Genomic DNA, 22,678 nt, shown 5'->3' with positions numbered 1-22,678 from the left:
ATGACCGAAGAGTCCGATATGTCCCTAATCTGGGCCTTGGTCTGGGAGAACCTTCGGAAGTAATCCCAGAGGGTTTCGTCTGGCTCCTATCTAATAGTGAACAAGCTTCAGGAGGTTACTAGCTCAACGAAGGTGCCTTGAAAGTTGCTGCGGAATACGTCTCGGAGTTGGGACCAAGCATGAATAGCGCCAGGGTCCAATCCCCAGAACCAGCGTATGGCCACCCCTTCCAAGGCGAGAGGAAAGCATTTAGCCATGGTGGCTGGTCTGCCCCCATTAACTTCTATGGCAAAGAAGTAGGACCGGATGAACTCATCAAGGTCTGAATCGCCCCTGAACTTAGGTTCATCGGCCCGTAGAGCTTGGATCGGAACAACGCCGGTCGTCACGTGGGCAGCGACGTTCATGTGGGCAGCCTGCTGCTCAACCCGCAGGGCCATTTGTAGTTCTTTCATACAGGTTAGGAATGCCGACTGGCGTGATTGACGCTCGGATGGAATGGTGTTTTCGGTGGTGGCATTGGCCACAGCCCCTTAGGGTGCAGCGGGGACCCCGTCCTGCTGCTGTTGTTGCTGCTAGGTCTCTGGAGTAGGGAGCTCCTCGGTGCCGGCCGTAGCTGTGGTCATGGCTGGATCGGTGGTGGTTGTAAGGCCCTCGCTCCCCCCAGTTGGGGGGTCGTCGTCAGCGCAGCCTGCACTTGGTCGCCTGGACTGTCGTACAGCTATGACCGGAGGGTCGGTTGTTGTCGCCGCAGCCTTGGTGGTCTTCTTCTTGGGTGGCATCCTACCTCTTTTAGCACTTATGTGTTCGAGTCCCCATGGACTGTGCCACTGTTGGAGCAAGAGTTCGTCTTGCCCCAGCAAGTACGGCGATAGTTTTTTCTAAGGAGGAGACTCAAGCTTGGAGACAAAGTTTAAGAGGAAGGAACACCACAAATGTATTGATAGTAAAAATATGGACTAGACTAGGAGGAGTATCACATGAAGACTTGTGATTGTGCTCCTCCGTGTTGTGTTGAGCGTGCTCTCCTGCTCAGATGACAATGACCCTTTTTTATAAGGTTTGGCGTAGCTTACAGTACAAGTTACCGCTATGTGCAAAATATCCAGGATCTGGCCGAGTTACATGGTCTTATCCTGGATAACTACTTTTTACACTACATAGAAGATAAATATCTACCATAGTCACTATTGGGGTGCCTGTACCCAAAGGGGTGAGCCGATTGCCAATTGCAGCCCGACGCCGTGAAGTCAGGATAACCTCCATTGTATCAATGTGCTAGGACGACGCCCACTAACCTAGGTAATTAATGCCGGTCACTTATATGTATACATATATATGTGTATGTATATATATATATATATGTATATGTATATGTATATGTATACATATATACACACACATATATATATATATATATGGTAAAATCTAAAAATTTCACGTGCATGCTTTAGTCTTATGGCATGCACACCTATTTTGCTCTTGAAAGTGTAGAAAATTATTTGCGAGTTTGAATCAGTTTGCTTTTTTGAATTTTTCTGATTTGATCGTAAAATTTGTTGAATATCTGATCTAAATTATCTTACCATGTTTCTTGAATTGATCATTAATCCATTATAATTTGCTTATGATTTTTCAGAAAGCTGCTTACGTAATTGCATTTAAGAGCACACGAACAGATGGACTTTTTTATCAAATATTCATCTGTTTTTTACCACACATAAAAGTAGGTCACGTATAAGTGTTGTAAGTCCAGATTAAAAAAAAGTTTGAAAATAGAATTAAATGCTTATGTTTAGATATTTTTACTAAAAATATGTGTGCATGCTATAAGTTTAAAGTATGCACTTACAGTTAATTTTTATAAGAATGGGTATATAAGAAGATATCTACCCTAACCAACTAATATACATACCTGCAATGCAGGTTTCAATCTACTTGATACTCATGTCTCGTAAGACACATGGACACTAGCAGAAGCAAGGAAACCATGCCATGCAAAACAAGCATATACGATATCTCGTAGCTCTTATCCTAAGTATCACTCAAAAATATGTGGAGCACTCTCAGTTCTGTCAGATGGCCTAGCTCTTTTGCGAAGTTTGGAGAGATGCTGACACCAACGAATGACAGCATCTGTATCTTCGGAAACTAAATAGCCAAAATTTGAAACTAAATAGCAGACGGTTGCTAAATGCAACCGTTGGTATTATGGTCTCTCGATAGTTTCAAGTTGAATCCGTCGGTAAATATACATAATGCAAACAGTTATGTAATGCATTGCAGACGGTGTTTTAAAAAAAAAAAATTTATTTAACTGTTAAACCTTACTAACAGATGAAAGGGATCGGTGATGAGGGTGAATTAGGACATCTAAAACTGGTCGACTCTAAAAACTTCACAAGATAAAACTATATCAATTTTTATCTAAAAAATGTTCTAGATTGATATAGTGTATATGTTCTATCGCTCAAAAGGTTTGCAATATATAACCAATCATAACAAACTACTTTATGAAGGTAAACACGCAAATATAACTTGTAAGTATGTAAATGCGAAAATATAAAGAACATAAAGAGAGAAAACTCGGCACTTGGATGATCACTTTTAGTATTTTGGTGGCTTGAATGTCTTCTCAAGTGTATATGAGTTTCTCTAGACTCCAGTGCACTCAAATAACCGAGTGAGATTATATATAGCCTCAACCCCGCGAACTTGACGCTGCTCCAACGGTCATATTTTTTGTGAACGTCAGATGATCCAGCGTGCACAGGCTCCAAGCACCGGACCATCCGGTGTGAATCATCTTCCAAAAAACTAGTCATTATTAGCCGTTTCAAACCTTGAATCCTCCTGTGTATCTTTCAATACATACACCGTACCATCCGGCATCTATACATCCATTTTCCATTGAACCAAAAGGATTCCTCTGAACTTTGCTCAGGAGATGCCTCCCATATATGTGCTGGATCATCTGATGTGTACAAGTCATTTTTCCACTCATCAGAAAACCTTCTGAACTTTACTCCGGTAAGCATCCAATATGTACGTTGGACCATCCGGTGTGTACAACATTGAACTCCTTCTTCTGAAAATACCCCGGCGTGTACAACGCTCCAAGTGCTGGACCATCCGGCGTGTTCAACCTTGAAGTCCGGCTTCTGAACAAATCTTCCGGTGTGTACAACTCTTCAAGTGCCGAACCATCCCGCATGTATTGTTTTTCCAGAACTTGTCTAATTCAAACATCTTTGAGTTCTATCTTCTCTTTAACTTATCTATGGGCTTCTCTAAACTACATAGTGCTAGAATTAATCCATGAACATCCATAAACCTAGTTGTGTAGGTCTTGTCAGTCCTAACCTTGCCATCAGCAAGACATGGTGTTGCATCAGGATAGAAATCACACCATGGAATGTCAGTGTATACTTGAGCACGTTCCTGGTAATGAGAATCAGAGGTCACTCCCTATGTAGTAACACTAATCCTACACTAGCCTACGCCTCTTCGTCCCACTGAGGGTGACAGAGTGGCTGATGGTAATGTCGTTGGTGCCACAACTGTCATCATCGTCATCAGCGTCGGAGTAGGCATCGGCCCCCTCGTCCCGATCTTCATCGTCATCCTCATCTTTCTCCTCATCCTCACTTAATGCTGAGGAGGAAGCCCTCGCTCGTACCCAGTCACGGGCTTGCTGACTGGGCAGATATTCGGGGCCCAAAGTACCTCCTCGTTCACCTCGCCCACAAGGGCATGCACGATAGCCTCATTGTTGGTGGTGGCAACCTTGTCCGTAGGGGCCACGACCTCATCATGCAGGGCATACCTAATAGTTTGGTTGTTGGCAGTAGTGTTGGTAGCGTCATTCATGATCGCAAGTTCCTCATGAAATGCATGTGGGAAGGCCTCCTCATTGCCTGTGTCATCGACGCCCACGACCTCCTCCTTCGCCATGGTAGCTGACATCCTCCGCATCAGCCTCCTTCTCAAGAGTGTCTCAAATGATGTTGTCCTCTGGGTCAGCTCCCAAAACTAGCGGCCGCTGCTTGTTCGAGGAGGGTGACGTGCAGGAAGACGAAGCCAATAGCGCAAGAGGAGAGAGTATTGATAGTTGAATGTGTGAGACAAGAAGAGGATTGATAGGAAACAAGAATATAATGACAAGACGAATGAGAAGTGATGTTTCTCGCGTGAAAAAAAAGAAAGATTGTCTGTTCATATTCAAGACACATATCATAAAACCGTCGTCGTGCTTACCTAGGTATGTGTACACATGATTACAATAAAGACTAGGAAGACAAAGAGGAAGTGACATTTTGCATGTGGAAAAAATTATCATCAATTCATATTCTAGACATATATATCATAAAACTGATGGTGATCCATACGAACCGTCTACAATTAAAGTATATTGGCAACAATGGTCCCTAATATAAGCTCTATTTGAGTTTATATTTTCAGAGGCGCTCTGGCCAAATTACGGGTTCCACGGCAAACCAAACTAGCCCGTCCACAAACCACGATACGGTTTCGACCCGGGTTGGTCTGATGGTTTGAGCGGGTTCAACCCGAACCGTGAACACACGTAGATGAGGAGTAGGAAGTGGCTAGGATAATGTCAATATGGTTGCAGTTTAGTAACTTGAGTTGAATCTAAAGTTCAGACTCAAAAAAGAATATCGCTGTTCACCTATCTCGTCAAGCGTAGATGAAGAATATTGCAGAAAGAATGCAGATTCACACGCTTATTTTGTGAAGATGAAGTCATCCATCAAATGACGAAAGCATCTCAGTAATGAAGCACGAATGATCTTACGAGGACCGGACCAACAAGACAAACGAGACTACAAGTCAGTTGAGTACAAAGTACAACCGCTTAAGCACTCTTTACAATGCTTCAGAATTGCCATGTTGACACACGACTACGTCTGAATGCCGGCAAAGCACACAGATTTTGAAGTAACACACCAGTCTGTCGTGGGAAGGCAGTCAGACGCTGTCAGTTGTTTGCTTGTGCTGCAAGTGGTCTCATCAGATCATCCCTCAGTCTTCATCCAGAAGGCGGCTGCGGCTGTTCATCCCAGGGCCCTCACCGATGAAGGGGAGGAAGGTCAGTTGTTATGCTGCCAACGGATGCCTGATGATCCCGCGCCCTTCATCCAGGACGAAGCTGTTGTCCCTGAAGTGTGCGCTGGAGAAGAACGGCTTCAGGTCATAGATCTCATACTCTTGGGCCTGCATCGATAGGTGTATCAAGTCAGAATCCAGATGTTGAGGTGGTTACACACCTCAGATGGGTATGGAAGCATGGATAGGTCTTACCTTGTTCTTCAGGTCCTCCACTTTAATCTCCACATGGGTGAGGCGTGAGGTTGATCCTGACACGATTTCTTCGAAGTGTTGCGCATCCTTGACCAGCGTGCGCAGGAGCAGCAGAAGCAATTCGTTGTAATCCTTCTTAAATGTCATGTATTTCCTGAAATTCTGTGGACAGCAGAAATTTATGTTAATACTTGCAAGATATTCGATGGTTCCAGAGAATCTAGACTGATCAGTAAAAGAGGGTCAATATTGAACTCACACATTATGAGCTTAATGTAACGAGACTTAGAAAAACAATGCACAAGTAATGTCATTTACTGATGAGACTGACATCATTTAGTAGCTTAGATCAGTTGTAACAGACATTTTTACATAAACTTGATTATCAAATATATGAACTTAAGTAGCATTGGATGATGTAATGGCCGTATAACAGTTAAACAATTACAAAATTTACCTTCTGAAGTGCTTTCTGTACACCGAATTTCTGAGTTGAAATAAAAGAGTCGAGCAAGACACGGATGGCCATGTCAACATCTTCTTGAGACACGTAACTCCTCAAATGCATCCTTGCGTGTGCCTCCGACATTCGGATAATTGATTCTATATGTCTTACTGCAATTGGGACCCCTTGACCATGCTGCAAAAACAATTGGAAATTACTTTACTTTCTTTCCATGGACACTTATGAAATTTAATTCACATGAAAGCCCTAGAGGCCTAGACAAGGCTAAGAATGAAGGATATCTTACAGAGGATTCGCGTCGTAGTTCAGCATAAACATGGCTAATCTTGTCCAGGTCGGCATCATGTATTCTGGGAAATACATTCAGCTTAGCATAAGTTATGTACTTCTTCAGCATATCTTGAGAAAGGACCTGGGAAAATGACATTCCGTGAGAACAACAAGACACTTCTTTCAATGGAAATAGCAAGGATACGTACATCTGGATCAGCTTGTCTTGCTGCGGCCAGTGGATCATCATCTACATCGGTTCCAACCCTGTCTTCAAGGTTAACCCCCTTGGGTTGGGATCTGGCATGGCTATCTACAACAAATCTTGCAAGCATTTCATCTGTAAACGGATCAACAATATCCTGCATTTCAAAAGGAAAAGTTCAGTACTGATTCGCAATATATCACTGGATAAATATATCACACATGAAGATCAGCTCCCAACCTTAACCACGCAAAGGACGTCAAAACGTGAAATAATGGGATCCGTCAATTCAACATTCTGAGTGAATGTCTTTGATGAATCATATCTGTGAAAATGAGGATGATAACATTCAATAACTTTCCTAAATACTGGGCACTGGTGTTACATGTCATGCAAGTAACTGAAGTTACCTTCCTCCTACTGGGTTTGCTGCAGCAATAACACTGCATCGAGCTTGAAGAGATGTGACGATTCCTGCCTTTGATATACTGATACTTTGTTGCTCCATGGCTTCATGAATACTTACTCTGGAACACTCAGAAGAGAATTATATCTTAGTAAGATGGAAATCGAGATGCTAATGGCACAGAAGATCCTTATCCCATACCTATCTTGATCATTCATCTTGTCAAATTCATCAATAAGGCATATGCCCCTATCAGCAAGAACTAGTGCACCTCCCTCGAGTGTCCATTCTCGTGTTACTGGATCCTTGTGAACTGCTGCAGTGAGCCCAACAGCAGAGGCTCCTTTTCCAGTTGTATATACCGCTCTGTGTCCTGTTTTCTCAACATACCTACAAGACGGCAAGTTAGTGGCATATCCTGAAGGAACTGATGAACTGATTTATTTCGTCCTTACTTGAGAAACTGTGATTTTGCAGTGCCTGGATCACCTAGGAGGAGGACGTTAATGTCGCCTCTTAGGCGATGTTTTCCCTTCACATTCTTCTCTTGTCCACCAAACATAGCCAGTGCAATGGCAGTCTTAATATCTTCATGGCCATAAATGGATGGTGCAATTGATTTGACAATCTGTAGACTTGAAGTGCTTTAAGTCAGATAATGTATATTAGCTTATCATATTTGCATCAAGAGACTGAAGAGTTGAGTACGAACCCTTTCCCCGATCCTTGGATCCTTTGACAACTTCTCAATATCTGCCTTATCCTCGTCTGTTAATTTGTATGCAGAGAACAGATCCTGCTTTTTTGCCACGTAGTTTGCCTCCACCACTGTGGCGAAAACCGGGAAACCATTCTTTGTATTCAAAGACAAGTCAAAATTGTTCGTGTATATCCCTGTGACCTCCTGGAAATGTAAGTTCTGAACATCACAGTCTGATTTCTACAGTCATATGTACTAAAAGACAAAAGATAAGTGCAGAAAAATTACAATCTCCTCTCCTGGACGAGCACAGTCAATCAGATCATTCAGAAGTATTACTTCCTTGTATCTGGGAAGCCTGCCAGCGGGAACAATTCCTGGGCTTTCCTGAAGAGTGAGTTTCTGGTAGTTCCTATATATAGTCTGCATGGAAAATAGTTTGATTATTAGAAGGACTGAAAAACACCCAAATAGCCCACATACAGAAAAGCTGTATCAATATTACATAACAGCACAGAACTGTGAAAAGTGTTGTTACAGGCAACTTGCCTGCTCAACATTGACGGTGAATGGTCCTTTAGACTGGCATTCAGGGCATGATCCAACTCTCACTTCAGTGTAAGAGTTCTGGAAGAAAGGGCCCAGGATAGTTCCACATTTACTACAGTCATACTTCACTTGCTGCAACTAAGGGAATACACCAGATCGTCGAGTGACAACACCACCAATTCGAATCATTGTGTTCAGATGGATTTGCCTGACCAATGGCAAGTAGGACATAAGCACATGCAAAATTAATCTGAGCGCTAAGAATTACATGCTAAAGAAAATATGTTCTTTACCTGATATTGCGTATTTGATCATAGACAGGAAGGTTGGTTATTCGGACATAGATCTTTTGGTGGATGTTCCTATAATTCTTGTGGAGATCAAAAACAACGTTTTTGGCAACTTCCTCTATAACTTCTAGCACTGATTGAGGTGCATCAGCCAACCAGATGGCAATGTTTGGATGTATATAAATAAACTGCTTGTAGTCTATTTCTAAGCTACACTTGTTAGCTGCAAAAGAAGTAAACAAAGGTTAGAGAAGCAAATACTAGCAACTAAAACTTGCACCACTTTTTCATGTAAACTGGAAAAGTGTGGAGCAAATAATACCTAAAACCATCTCGTTAATAAGCCGAACATACTCAAACTCTCCTTGTTCATTCTTCGGGTTTACATATGTAAGAATGAACTCTTTAAATTTCTTTGCAATGAAGCGCCTCACTTCGTCTCTTGTGACCCATTCTCTAAGTGTACCTTGCACACGGTACATGTTCATCTCATCTTCTTCATCAAATTCATCCTGCAGACAATAAGTAAAAGGCTAGATGCAGAACCTGAGGCTTACAATATAATTGGTAACAAAACCAATTGGAAGTTCTAAATCAACAGCATAACCTAATTTAAATTGATATGCCAATACCTCGTATGGGTCATCATCAGTCTGGTCAGTCATAGGCACATCACCACCAGAATACATTCCACGCTGAGATCTTCCAGGTGAACTAGGTGTGGCACCATCACCATCATCATCACTTCTTGGCGTTCTTGGTCCACTAGGTGGTCTAAAACTAGCCCTGTGCCTCTTAGGACGCCTGAAATTCATATCCTCGTCTGTATCTGCACCATGGAAGAAAAAGTGTTTGAATTTACAGTAACTGACATCTAAATGGTGGCTTTTGTTTCTAATATATGTTATGAAAATTTACTCCCAAGGCAAACACATAACCTTTACTAAGAAGATTATAGAACTAACAGTTCTCAAACAATTATCTAGACATAATTTTCATTACTGCTGCAAAGCAAAGATTGATTGCTAATATCCATTGCATGCTCAGTATGTTGCCATGAAATCAAACAACTGTTAAAAATTTTCTATACAATCAACTCATTTACAGTTCAAACAAAAAATATAATGTTACAAGTAATACTACAATAATTGACAAATGGAGACTATCCGACTTAACATTCAGTACAAAATGAGATGCTCTAGATTGATATTTTAACAGAAAAGCATTAACCTGACTGTCAAACTATCAAATAATGATGTAGTTCAGTCAAACTTAAAACCACACATAAAAGAAGCAGATGCAACTGGATGACAGAGCCCAAAGATGCACCAAAACAACACCTCTCACCTTAAGTAATCATATCTAATAACATATCTCAAATATCAAGCAGAGCATAAATTAAAAAGACAAAATGGCATATTGGTACATCCTACAGAACATAGAATTTGTTTGATGCCATTACCCTGATCATCGAGCATCCGTGGCAACTTCCGGTCAGCTGCTGCACTGGTCCTCACATCCCTTGCATCGAGCTCTGCTTCCGCAGCCCTTCGATCAGCCATAATCTCATCAAGATTCCTCTCATCCTCCAATGAGTCGTCTAAACCAACTGACTCATATTGGTCATGCTCCTCCAGCCTTCGGTAATCACTATAAATGAGAACAAAAAGAGGAATGAGTAATGGGTTTACGTTGGCTGAGGTATTGCATTATTCATGGCAATCATGATAAACTATTTAAAACAAACAAACAGCGACCTTTATAACAAGCTGTGCAGGCCCAACTTCCCAATGTTGAAACAAATCCAGAAAAACAGAAATTGCATAGCGAATTTAACTACAAAATATAATCAGTAAATTTTGCTAACAGTGTGCAACTTAAACACTAATGTGCATCAAGGCAGCAGGCAACTGGTTAACAAACCTCTCATCAAATACCTCAAGCAAGCCACTTCAATTAGCAAGTTTAGAGATGGATAGACAAAAATGGATGTTGATCTGTGTTTAGTTTATTTCCATTAATCCAACAAAAAATGAAGTTAGCAAATGCCCCCAAAGTGATAGTGTAATCTTTTGAGGATCGTTCATTCTTCACTCTCTTGCTATTACCACCAATCCAGCGATATCGCGTGAGTGAAGAAGGGCAATGCCGCTTCAACTGCTTCTTCATAAATCTTCTTTTTCTTTCTCGGGAAATGCATTACAAATGCTCTCCCGGGCAAGTTGAACTTGATGTTACCCTCCTGCATATTAATTGAACAACCTACAGTTCTAAGGAAGGGTCTTCCGAGAATGACATGAATGTAGAGTCCTCGGGCATATCAATAACAACAAATCCACCGGTATAGGACAGTCTTTGACCTTATAATGCCTAACCTTTGCACACTCCAGTGCAATCATTACCAAGACAACTGCAAAATTCTTCAACAATCCGCGTAGTACTTTGGACTTTTTTAGTCAAACATAAAAAAGTCAAGGGTCCACTCATAGGAAAACCCAACCTTTCCCGCATCAGGCATTAATCTATTTTTAACGTCTAATTAGATCGGGGATCATTCCAATTAAGAAGTTAAGCTCGCTGCCTTTTATTTTACCAAAATCCGATTTATTTTATTCCCAAAAATAAATAAATAAATTGATTTTAAGTGGCATTGACACAAAATACAGAATTCAGTCAAGAAATTGACCATTTCATCATATCTGAATGCCACAATTTTCCTACCCCTGAGGTAAATCATGACCACAAATCCGAAAACACCAGATATCCGGCCCGGACACAAAAAAAAACACCCTATTAGCCAACCAATTAACAATTACCAAATCAGACGGCCACGATTTCTCGACCACTCGAAACCCCTACATCACATCAGATCCGGGAAAGCTGCAGCCCCAGTCAGGTTCAAAGTTGGCTTACTCGAGGTAGTTGTCGTTGTAGAGGTCCTCCCCCTCCTCGTCCCCCTCATCGGGGGCCGCGGCGGCGGCCGAATCGTCGTCCTCTGGGAGCACGTGGGGGTCGACCTCCGCCTCGCCGTCGTCGTCGTCCGAGTAGGAGGACGGGTCGGTGGCACCGCGGCTGGTGGTGGTGTTGGGCGGTAGCCGGTCCGTGCTGAATCCCGGGGACCCGGGCGTCGACGGCGGGTTGTTCTCCGAGTCATCCTGCACGAGACCACCCGACCGGAGCAAACGGAGGTCAGATCCGGCGCCGCTCCTACCGGAGGAGGAGGATAAGGGGGCGTGCTTACCATTTCGGCGGCGGCCGAGAAGGTTCTGGAAAGTTCGGGGGAGACGCCGGCCGCGGGGGCGGAGTGGCTGGTGGTGAGGAACTGGCTAGGGTTTCGGTGTAGAGGGCAGAGGCAAGGGACTTCGGCGGCGTGCGGATGTTAACTGTTAAGAGGGAGGCGGCGGCGGGTGGGAATGGCGGGAAATTTTCGCGCCAACGGGCAGGCAGGCAGGCCTTGGTCATGACGGGGACCGTGGGAGTGACTGGGCTTAGCTGAGCTGGGGCTTACTTCACGGGGTAGCGCAGATTCCACTAGAGATGCCCAAAAAGCCTATGAGCGTGTTGACATCCTCTCTCTTTCTCTCTCTAAAGAAAAAAAAAAGCAAGGTGCTCAAAATCTTTTGACACGGTATCGGTTTCAGCTTAAAAAACTGTTATGGTTCTCCTACATGACAGGAATTATAACCTCTTTATACGGTTTCAGCAAATCCAATGTAAACACTCTATCATATAGTTTGTGAGCTTTGAATTGCGGATTTACAGTAATTTAATGGAATATTTGGTTGGTTGCCACGTCAAATGGGCACGTTATAGTTTTTTATGCGTGTGTTGATTCTCTATGACAAATATGGCTTCTCGTAACTTTCACGAACCTTGTTTAAGACGTGGTAACTAAACTGTTGACGACACATTAGATATGATTTAGCAAGAGGTGGTATTATATGTGAAAGTGAACCAAATATACCTTAAGACACCGGACGATAGATAGATGGACTAACCATCGATTGCCTATGGGTAGCTCCAAGCGTTCTTTTAGCTAAAAATTAAAGGCTGATGACTCTCTACCTTCAAATAGAAAAAAATTACAAATCCGAAACCAGTTCATGATCTGAGTACTGCGTATGACTACGCTTGTCATAGTTCAAACGTACCGGCCTACCTGTTTACATGCACAAGTGGTTGAACGCATGTTAAGCATGGTGCCTAGCGGTGTGTGTGCATGTTGTGAGGAGTCATCAGAAGAAATCAACATAAGAACAAAAGAAAATATAAAACAAAACGAGGAAGGAAAGAGAAACAAGGCTAATAGTAAGAGAACTTGGCTCACCAAGAATATAACCTAGCTCAACTCTAAAAACATTCGTGCCCCGAGACGCATCCTGTCGTAGATTTGATGCAGGATTTCGTTTGTCGGAATGGATGCCATGTGACTCATGTCCCTCTAGCGACACTTGAAATTCGTGGCACGCTAAACTTCTGATGAAGACAGGCAGCAAAACACGCACAGGCCAGGCATTCCTTGTCTCTAAAAGCAACAGTGATCTCGAATCACATAACAGGACCCAATTATATAAATTTTAGCAATATCTTATTCTCTACAATATTGTGCGGAAAAAACACGCTACACCAGCAGATGTTCTTAATTCAACACCCCTTAACATCTCATTTCGTAGATTTTTGGTGGGGAATAAACTAGTCACATGGCATAATCTAGTAGCTAATGTTGGACTAGATGATCAACAAAATACATTTGCATCACAATAGCTCCCAGAGGTGCCAACATAGCTCGGTGGTAGGCACGCCCGTTATGGACGCACACGCTCGGGCTCGAACCTGAGTGTCACACCTTTGTGAGCTGGAGAGCCTCCGCTCCTCGTGCCTTCTCCCAAGCCACCAGCTTCGGTCGATGGTATCGGTGGGCCTCTCTGCTAACTCATCTCGTGAAAAAAAGGCATTTTTCTCTTTGATTTATGTATAAAGCACTTATTAATTGTGGTGTCAAGTTTTCAAATCGAAACTTCAAATCCTCCTTAAGAGGAGGATATTTTATGGTATCTCAAAAGAGGTTGTTTTAACTAAAGATAACTTAGTTGAATGAAAGTAGTGAGGAATATTGTTTTTTATTAATAATGAGACTATCCGACATTTGTTTGTTGACTATTAGTTTGCTAAATTTATTTGGAGCGAGAACCGTCCAGATTTCTTTTGGACTAAAACCCCTCACTAACATGGCTAATTTATTTGGATATAGCATCAAAATTGAGGGCTCAAATTCTGGTTGGGGCTAGTGTTTTTTTATTGAACATTGCGATTAAGCTATAATAGCATTATTTTTGATAATGTAAAACACACTATTTTATACAGGTAATCTTTACAGGAACACGTACGTTAGCTATGTTTATGGTCGCTGCCAGTAAGAAGGACGATCGGGAATTGGCACACCTGGTTGCTTGTTCTTTGGAGACCACGGTGATGCAAATCCTCATCATGTATGGGTGGCCGTATTAGCAACTGGATATGCTCATCGAATTTAGAAGGAGAGGAAAACAAGTTTCATAATAAGAATATGCTGCAGAAACGATTTGGATCCATAAACCACAAGTTCAGGTACCTTGAAGAGTTCGATATCAGTCGAGACAGCAAAAGTATTCTCAAAAGACTCCCCAAGTTTTTCTGACAATGGTATCAACCTACTGCAAACAAACTCAGAAACACACAAAATTTTCGTTGATGCAGGAAGATCGAAACACAAGTGGATTTACTCGTCATCCTCGACAAGCTTGGTTCCCAGACCCTTCAGGCCTTCAGGGGCAATCTCAGCAACTGTGGCCAGAGAGTAGAGCTCCTCCTTGGAGTCTTCCTCGTTGTTCCTCTTACGGGCGATCCTGACACGGGAGCGCCTAGGCACGCTTCGGATGCCGCTGCTCCAGATGTGCTTGTTGAGCTTCACATCAATCGTGACGTCCATGGTGCCCCATTGCCTTCTGCGCAAATTTCCTCGTCTCCTTGATGGCGTTGGGTGCCTTCTTCTTGAAGGTGCTGCAAATCAGGATGAGCTCAGTTACTGATCATTGATTACCTAAACAAATGCCATCTGTACTCTATTTACTAAGGATGTCTGTTTCCTAATACAACAAATCAGCGGCAATTCAGAACATGGGACATAAACAGTAAGATATTATCTGACTTTGGATGAAATGTAGACTTAAGATTAAAACACATCTACTCTTGTAGGATCGAAAGTAACGATTAGAGGTAGAGTGAATATGTGACTCAACAAATTTCTTGTGAAATTGATGGTCTTCTTCTATTCGATCACATAACGCACCTCTAAAAGAGAAACATAACAGAACGTGATACAAGTACGCAACAAAAAACTACACCGACCTAGAAAGTGCAGAGACTCTGGACTCCAGAGATTTCGGAATTTCCAGAGAATCCGGAGATTGGAGAAAGATCAAAAACCAAATTTAAAGATTCAATAAAAGGTAGGTCTCATGGTTAGAATTGAACACTATCTTTCATAGCAAATCAATCCATGACTCATCTCCACATATAGGTAGAATCTTGAGAAAAATCACTCTAAGATCAAGAGATGAACACCCGATTAAGAAGATCTCCCAAGGTGTTGAAATTTTAGCTAAAAAATAAAAATCAACACCGAAAAAGAAAAACCTGCACACAAGGCAAGGGAACAAGAAAGGAAAATTAGAAGGAGAGGAATTTAAGTATATGTAACACAATAAACTTCATTACATAGGCTAAGCACTCATCCTCACATCGTCAAATGAGATTAGCCCTATTTTAGACGGATTAGAAAGATTTTTCTCTCAAAACTCTCATATATTACATAGCCTAAGCACTCATCCTCATATCCTCTAAAACTTTAGCATAATGCTCTCATATGGGTAGCACAAGAGGCTCAAATAGCTGGTTCAACCTCTCTCATAGTCCTACCCCTTTATTTATGGGCCTAGGAAATTTGACCCCAAGTTTTCTTCCTTTTTTCCAAAATACTTCTATTGTAGTACACTCTTACCTACCACTGAGCGTATTTTGGTCTATTTTCTTCTCCATTCATTAGACGACCTCAGCGCCTTCACGACTTGGCTTCGCCTCAATGCAAGCTTTATAATGCTGCCACATACTCCTCCAATCCTCCTACAGTTTTGAGGTCAAACCGTGAAACCTTAGCATGATTCTCAAAGCGTGACTAGCCGCAACTTACTTCCACCTGAAGCAAGTGCTCTGATGATGTCATATCTCCTCCGTCTTGTGATCTTGACCACCGGTAAATCTCTCCCGCTCCCGATCCCTTAGGTCGCCTTGTCACTTGCATCAACATCCCCTTCGCTTGACTTTGTCAATACGTTATCTTTATCCTCTTTTTCATACTTTGCTTGACCTTCATGTGCACAGCTAGAATCACCCTTGACTCCGCCTGACCCTCCTTGACCGTCTAGTACCAAGCACCCACTTAGCCCCGATCATCCACCGTTGACCGTCAAGTTGCATCCGTCACCTGAAAACCATGAAACAAGCAAATACATTTCTCCACACCTCAAAACATCTCTAGGTTAGCACAATAATAAAAAACTTCAACTCAGAGCATATTTTGCAGAAAACGTGAACACCAGATGTTTTGGTGTGTTCTGCTACTGAACAACGGACCATCCGGTGAGTGTAGCACTATCTGTTCTAGGAAAAGTTTTCTCTCTGCAAGAAAAGGTCTGATGAAAGCTTCCAGTGATCTCATATCCATCACCAAATAATCCGGCGTTTGCTAATCCACCGAATAACCCTTCTACAACCTCTTTGTAATGAAAGGTCCGGCACATTCTCCTTGTGTTCACAAACTCAGCACCGGACTATCCGGCGTATATAATCAAACTTGGTGCCAAAAATCTCCTCTCTACAAAAAATACTCTGACGCTCTCTAAGTCCATCACTAGACCATCTGGTGTTTGCTTCCATTTCTGCTTTAGCACTGAAAATGCTTCGATGCTCACTTCACCGTAACACCGGACTATCCGATGTGGTCAAAACCCACACACCAGATGTTCTAGTGAGGCATAATTTTCTGGACTCTAAAACAGTGTGCTCCAATTCAAACTTCAGTTAGCCATGAACAAGATCACACACAAACAAACTCATGCCAACCAAAATCATTTCAAATCTAACGTTGTCAATGACTCATCATATGCAAACTAAGGCATATTTCAACTTGGTTTCTTAATCTTCCCCTTGATGAGTGTATTGACAACCCTCAAAACACAAAGATTTAGGTTTGAAGAATTGAAGCACGTCCAAGTGACCAAAACTTGAGAAAGAGCAAGAACCATGTCACTTCGCATAAGAAAGATTACAAAAGGCCGAAGAGAGACAAAGGAAAACCACAAACTTCAAAAGAGGAAGAAGAACTCAAGGACTCAAAAACAAATGCTCCCATTGATGAATGCACATTTTCATTTTTCTTTGAGGTTTGTTGCAAATATTCTCATTTCGCTTCCTTTGAAGCATATTTATGCATATTCTCATCTTTGTGCATATGCTCTCCCCCTTTGGTAATACAAACATCAAGGATAAAATATTATGAACATGCAAACCTAAATAGGATTTTACAAGTATACCATAAAACATTTGCGAGAGCTAGAAATATCAAAGGGCTCCGGAAGATAGAATGTAGAGTGTACAATCACATAGAGGCTCAAAAAGAGATAATGGCGCAAGATCATGAAGTTTGACAAACTAAACTTGAAGAATTGGTTGGCACATTTTTTTCACATAGCCGAATCATTTTCAAAGTGACCACCATATAAGCACCTACTCGTGCTGAGGCAATACAACATTAAGAACTAGCCAATTTCAACCTCAAACTAGGTAAATAAGTGTTCATGATAGTAGACTTTGTAAATTCTTACATATGAAATCAAGACTTAGATTGATCAAGTGATTAAAAAGATTTAAACAGTTAGGCACATTTCTTTAAATTTCATTTTATCCTCAAGTTGCCTCTTATTCAAACAAAGTGTTGCGCGACTGGGTACAACAAACACCTTGGGCTTTAAGACAACCGTATTGGATCACATTTTAGCACAAGAGACTTGATTTTTTATGATTATTCAATTTATACATGTTATCAAGATGGTCACAAGATCAAGTTAAGTAGTGCCTTTGCAACACAAGGAACTCATATTCCCCTAAGGTTCTATTATGAGTTAAACATTTAACAAAGACAGAGAATATAGTGCAATGTTCCTCAATCTACTGTTTTGAACCAAGAAGACCTAGAGCAAGATATTCATCAAACTAGCCTTAACACAAACATTGACTAAGTCTAAGCAATTACGAACATGGTGATCAAGAATGTAGCATTTCATAGCCTACATGATTCATAAAATTGTCAAATTTCATCTTAAGGAAACCAAGCTTGCTTGAAATGTATCATGTCCAAGCATCAAGAAGAGTCTAAGATTAAAAGATTACTCCACACAACTACTCAACTTAGTCCAAATTTAAGTCTAATAATAAAAAATACTAAAGACATACAAGTCAAAGCTCAACTACTATGATTATCTTACATCATGAAATGTAATGCAGATGAAACAAAAGTAAGATAGAATATGTATAAATGACAACTCCTCCTCACACAATGCTGTAAGGATGACACACACCAAGCTCTCCTCTTAAATAGGTAAATCTTGTAGCATCTAGAGGCTTGGTGAATATATCGGCTAGCTGGTGTTGGGTATCTATGTAGCTCAACTCAATGTCTCCCTTTTCATTGTGGTCTCTTAGAAAGTGGAATCTCACATATACGTGTTTAGTTCTGGAGTGTTGAACTGAGTTATTGGTTAAGCTTAAGGCACTGGTGTTGTCACATAAAAGTGGCACACACCTAAAATTCAACCCAAAATCTCTCAAAGTAACAACCATCCACAAAATCTATGAGAAACAACTAACAACAGCTATATTCAGCTTCAGTAGTAGACTGCGCAACACTAGACTGTTTGCGAGAAAACCAACACACAAGAGAAGTACTCAAGAAGTGACAAGTATCAGAGGTAATTTTCCTGTCAATTCTATAACTAGCAAAATCTGCATCCGTAAAACCTAAAAGAGAAAGCGAAGAGGAAGTAGAAAACCAAAGCCCATACTCAAGAGTGTGCTTGAGGTACCTCAAGATGCCTAGAAGTGAGCACATAAGCAAACGTTGAAGTGGATGTCGAGTCTTGTTGATGTCAAGTACATGAGAGAGCCAATCATGTTCCTGTACTCCTGCTGGTCCACCTTCTCGTCATCTTTATTTGGATCAAGTACGTTCGAGGTAGCCATCGGTGCCGCCAAGTGCTTCACATTACTCATGTTTAACTTCTTTAGTAAATCCTTGGTTTACTTCATCTAGTGGATGAATGTACCTTGCTTGTTTGCATCCCAAGGAAGAAGTTGAGCTCTCCCATAATTGACATCTCTAACTCTCTGCTCATAGTTTTTGCAAACTTGGCCACAAGTGCATGAGATGAGCCATAAAAAATAATATCATCCACATATATCTGAACAAGTAAGAAATCATTGTCATGCCTGCGAATGAACAAAGTTTTATCAGCTGACCTCATCACATACCCATGCTCTAGCAAGAAAGACCTAAGCATATCATACCAAGCTCTAGGTGCCTACTTAAGCCCATACAAAGTCTTTCTAAGCTTGTAAACTCTATGTGGGTATTAGGGGTGCTCAAAGCCTGGGGGTTACCTAACATAGACCTCTTCCTAAATGAAACCATTTAGGGAAGCACTCTTGACATCTATTTGATACAACTTGAAACCCTTGGATGTCGCGAATGCAAGAAGAATACAAATGGCTTCTAGCCTAGCTACAGGTGTAAAGGTCTTTCCAAAGTCTATCCCCTCAACCTGAGTGAAATCATAAGCCACTAATCTAGCCTTGTTTCTTATTACAGATCCATCCCCCCATGTTTGTTTTTGAAAACCCATTTGATTTCTATGGAGTGAACATTAGGGGGTGGCTCTACAAGGATCCAAACTTGGTTTCTCTCAAAGTTTTCAAGCTCTTCATGCATGACATTGACCCAACTCGAATCAGATAAAGCATGTCTAACATCATGGGGCTCAAATGAAGCAACGAATGCATAATCAGTAAAATAAGCATGACAAGCAGATTTGTACCTCGTTACCGTCTCATTAATGTCACCGATCATCGTCTGCGGAGAGTGTCACCACTGAATGTGTTGAGGGGTCTAACACTGTGAGTGTACCTCCCCCTCAAACACTGCTGGTGCAGACTCGAAAGTAGCTAAAGTGGAAGTAGAGGCTGCAGGACCCTCTACCAGAGTAGAAGAAGCATGCCAGCCTTGGAGCAGATGTGGTTGAGAGAAGTAGTGGATAATCCTCGTTATCACCAAGAGCTGAAAGGTCGCCATCTACATAGATGCTCTCGCTCATCTCCTGATCACCTGCACACTCAAGGCCATAACTAGCATAGGGGGTTGACTTATCAAAAGTCACATCACAGGATTCTATGATGGTGTTAGTGTCAAGATTGTAAACCCTGTAAGCATGACTATGAAGATAATACCCTAAAAAAATGGCATCAGAAGAACACAACTCAAACTTGCCAAGATTGCCACGCTTTAGGATGAAGCACAAACACCTAAAAACTCTCAAATGCGGAACCTTTGGCTTCCTCCCAAAACATAACTCATAAGAAATCAAATTCAAGATCGAGCGCAAGAAAATCCGATTTGGGATGTAGCATGTTGTGCTAATGGCCTCAGCCCAAAACTTTTTAGGAGTCCTATGCTTATCGAGCGTTATCCTAGCCATCTCAACCAAAGTCCTATTCTTTCTCTCAACCACGCCATTCTACTGAGGAACGCGTGGGGTAAAAAACTGATGCTCAATGCCATGCTCAAAACAGAAAGCATCAAAGAGATAGTTCTTGAACTCGGTGCCATTATCACTGCGAATTGCTTTCAATGCACTAGGAAGTTCCTTGAACAATCCCAAAGCTAAACTCCAAAAGTGTGAGAACACTTTATCCTTGCTCGTAAAAAAGAAGACCCAAGATTAGCGAGAGAAATCATTGACAATGACAAGAACTTATCACTTCCCACCCGCCAAATGAATCCGAGAAGGACCAATAGTGTACATGTGGAAAGTTCTTTCGGTCGTTTAGTCATCACCAGATTGACTGGTGAGTGAGAGGCAGCAACCATCTTGCCATGCCGACAAGGAGCACAAATAAGATTCTTCTCAAACTTGAGCTTAGCAATCCTCGGATCAAGCCTAGGGCACTCAAATGAGTAAGCAAATCAAAGCTCATGTGCCCTAGTCTCCTATGCCACATCCAAAGCTCAGAAGAAGGTTGAGCAATCAAACAACGAGAAGAACAGGAGACTCAAAAAATTCAGCTCCAAAAACTCTCCCAACTTGAGAAATCTTGCAAATCAATGCGCCAAAAGAATTGAGAACTCAAGAAGTATCACGTTTGAAACACACTTCCAAGTCCTCATCCAACAACTGAGATACAGAGAAAAGGTTGTATCTCGGATGTTCCACCAAAGCTACATCCTTGAGAGTGAAACTCTCATTCACTATTACCATATCTTTGGCTTTCACCATTCCTTTCCGATCATCCCCGAATGTGATGTACTCATGTTGCTTCATGGGGGTGAGGCTGAAGAACCATGATGAATCTCCGGTCATGTGGCGCGAACAACCGGAATCAATGAGTCACTTGTTCTCCAGGCTTCCGCCTGCCACCTACATATGAGAAGAATAATAGGTGGATAGCTCAGTACTGGGGTTAATCAAAAACCTCTTGGGAATCCAATACTGGGTCATCCACCCTGAAGTGGTAAAAATAGGTGCAGGTAAAACATGTCTAGTATGCTAAGGACGAGTATCACGATGATGAAAACGTGATCTACCAAAGAGCTAGGACTCAGAACCTCTTACATGTGGACCAGAACCATATGAGTCATGTCAAAATTCACACAGGGCAACACCTTAGGAAGAGACTGAAAAGCACTAGAGACTCGCGAGTGAAAGCGAGGAAAAGGCTTATGTACATCAACAAAGGGGCGGTACATGTCCCGAGTGCTCCACTCCCACTCACGCTGCTGATATCTCCTACGGTGAAAGCAAACCCCAACCAATTGACCCTCTCTCTAGCAGTAGGTGCAGTGGTAGCTTCTCTCGGGGGTTTTGTTATGATAAATCACTCGTGGGATTGAAATCATTCGAACTCGTCTGCCGATCACTCGGGGCTTTCTCACAAACTCTCTCATCTTAGGCTGTGGAGCTCTTTTGGGTTGTGGAATGGGTTTCTTCTTTGTGGGTTGAGAAATGAGGTTCTTGATGGGTTGTGGTGTGGCATTGATTTTACACTTCTCAACTTTTAGGGTAGTAGGTGTGGTGAATACAATCTTACTCTCCCCACTGTAAGACACCCTCTTAAAACCCAACCTAAGAGCCAAACCCGTCTTGTCAGCACACATCTTGGTTTTAGCGAAGATCAAATTCATTTTCGCTTTGCCCTTTAAGCACCTCTCCACCAGAGAAAGGACGTACTCATTCTCAGTCAAAAGCTTTTGTACTTGCTCTCTAACCTAGTTGAGTTTATCCTAAAAGATGATGCAGGTGGAACAATTTGGCTGCACATCTTTAGAACTCTCAGCACTCTCCAATCTAAACTCTAGCTCCTTCAGATGCTTGTCTTTCAGTTCAATATTCTTTGTAAGAAAAGGACAATTCTTATAAGCATCTAAGATAGTAGACCTAGACTCCTACTCAAGGAGATTCTCCTCGGTACTCTCAAGCTGACTCGCAACTTGAGCATGCACATTATGAAGCTTGACAAGTTCAGCCATGACAATCAGGCAACTCTCACACTCCTGAACATCGGGCCTAGACCTAAGCAATGCAAGTTCAGTAGATACAAACTCATACTTAGGCCTACGATCCTTTAACTCATGTAAAACTTTCTTAAGTAACCTATCTTGGCTAATGAGAGCATCATTCAAGGTATCAATTAGGATGGAAAGCTAGTCCTAGAAAGGCAAAACCTCAGAAGGATCTAGCTCGAGGTCGCTATCTTCGTTGTTGCTGTCTGCCATGAAGCAGAGACCAGTGAAGTCCTTGGCCTTCTTCTTGTTCTTTCCTTGCGGTTCATCCTCCTCCAAGCTCTCCTCTTCACTAGAAGAGGTGTCGATGTCGCTGAGAGCCAAACATGAAGTGCTCTAGAAGCTGTTTTGGTCGCCTTCTTGGCCATCTTGTCATGGTTCTTCTTGAAGAAGGCCTTCTTATTCTTCTTATTGTACTTGTTGTAGTCGTGGTCGTCGTCCCCCCTCTTCTTGAGCTTGGAGCAGTACGCCTTGAAGTGGGTAGTGTCACCACACTCAAAGCAGGCATGAGAACTACCCCTCCTTCGGTCTCAACGATTGTTGTAA

At 42.0% G+C, this 22,678-nt stretch overlaps 1 protein-coding gene across 1 annotated transcript; it reads right to left on the bottom strand.

Annotated features, from left to right (window-relative positions):
- Positions 1-4,752: 4,752 nt before the first annotated feature.
- On the bottom strand, positions 4,753-11,653 carry LOC133887549 (DNA replication licensing factor MCM2-like). Its single transcript, XM_062327535.1, is given in 18 exon segments — positions 4,753-5,235; positions 5,323-5,484; positions 5,780-5,962; positions 6,075-6,200; positions 6,268-6,420; positions 6,504-6,588; positions 6,674-6,790; positions 6,871-7,059; positions 7,125-7,297; positions 7,382-7,573; positions 7,658-7,792; positions 7,919-8,126; positions 8,212-8,431; positions 8,531-8,720; positions 8,841-9,037; positions 9,671-9,858; positions 11,122-11,363; positions 11,450-11,653. Coding segments are annotated over 18 exon segments (2,880 nt in total). The 5' UTR covers positions 11,453-11,653; the 3' UTR covers positions 4,753-5,118.
- Between the last annotated feature and the right edge of the window lie 11,025 nt (positions 11,654-22,678).

The sequence above is a fragment of the Phragmites australis genome, chromosome 12 (genome assembly GCF_958298935.1).
Source record: "Phragmites australis chromosome 12, lpPhrAust1.1, whole genome shotgun sequence".
NCBI classification, from domain to species: domain Eukaryota; kingdom Viridiplantae; phylum Streptophyta; class Magnoliopsida; order Poales; family Poaceae; genus Phragmites; species Phragmites australis.
This window is presented reverse-complemented; position numbering and strand designations above follow the sequence as displayed.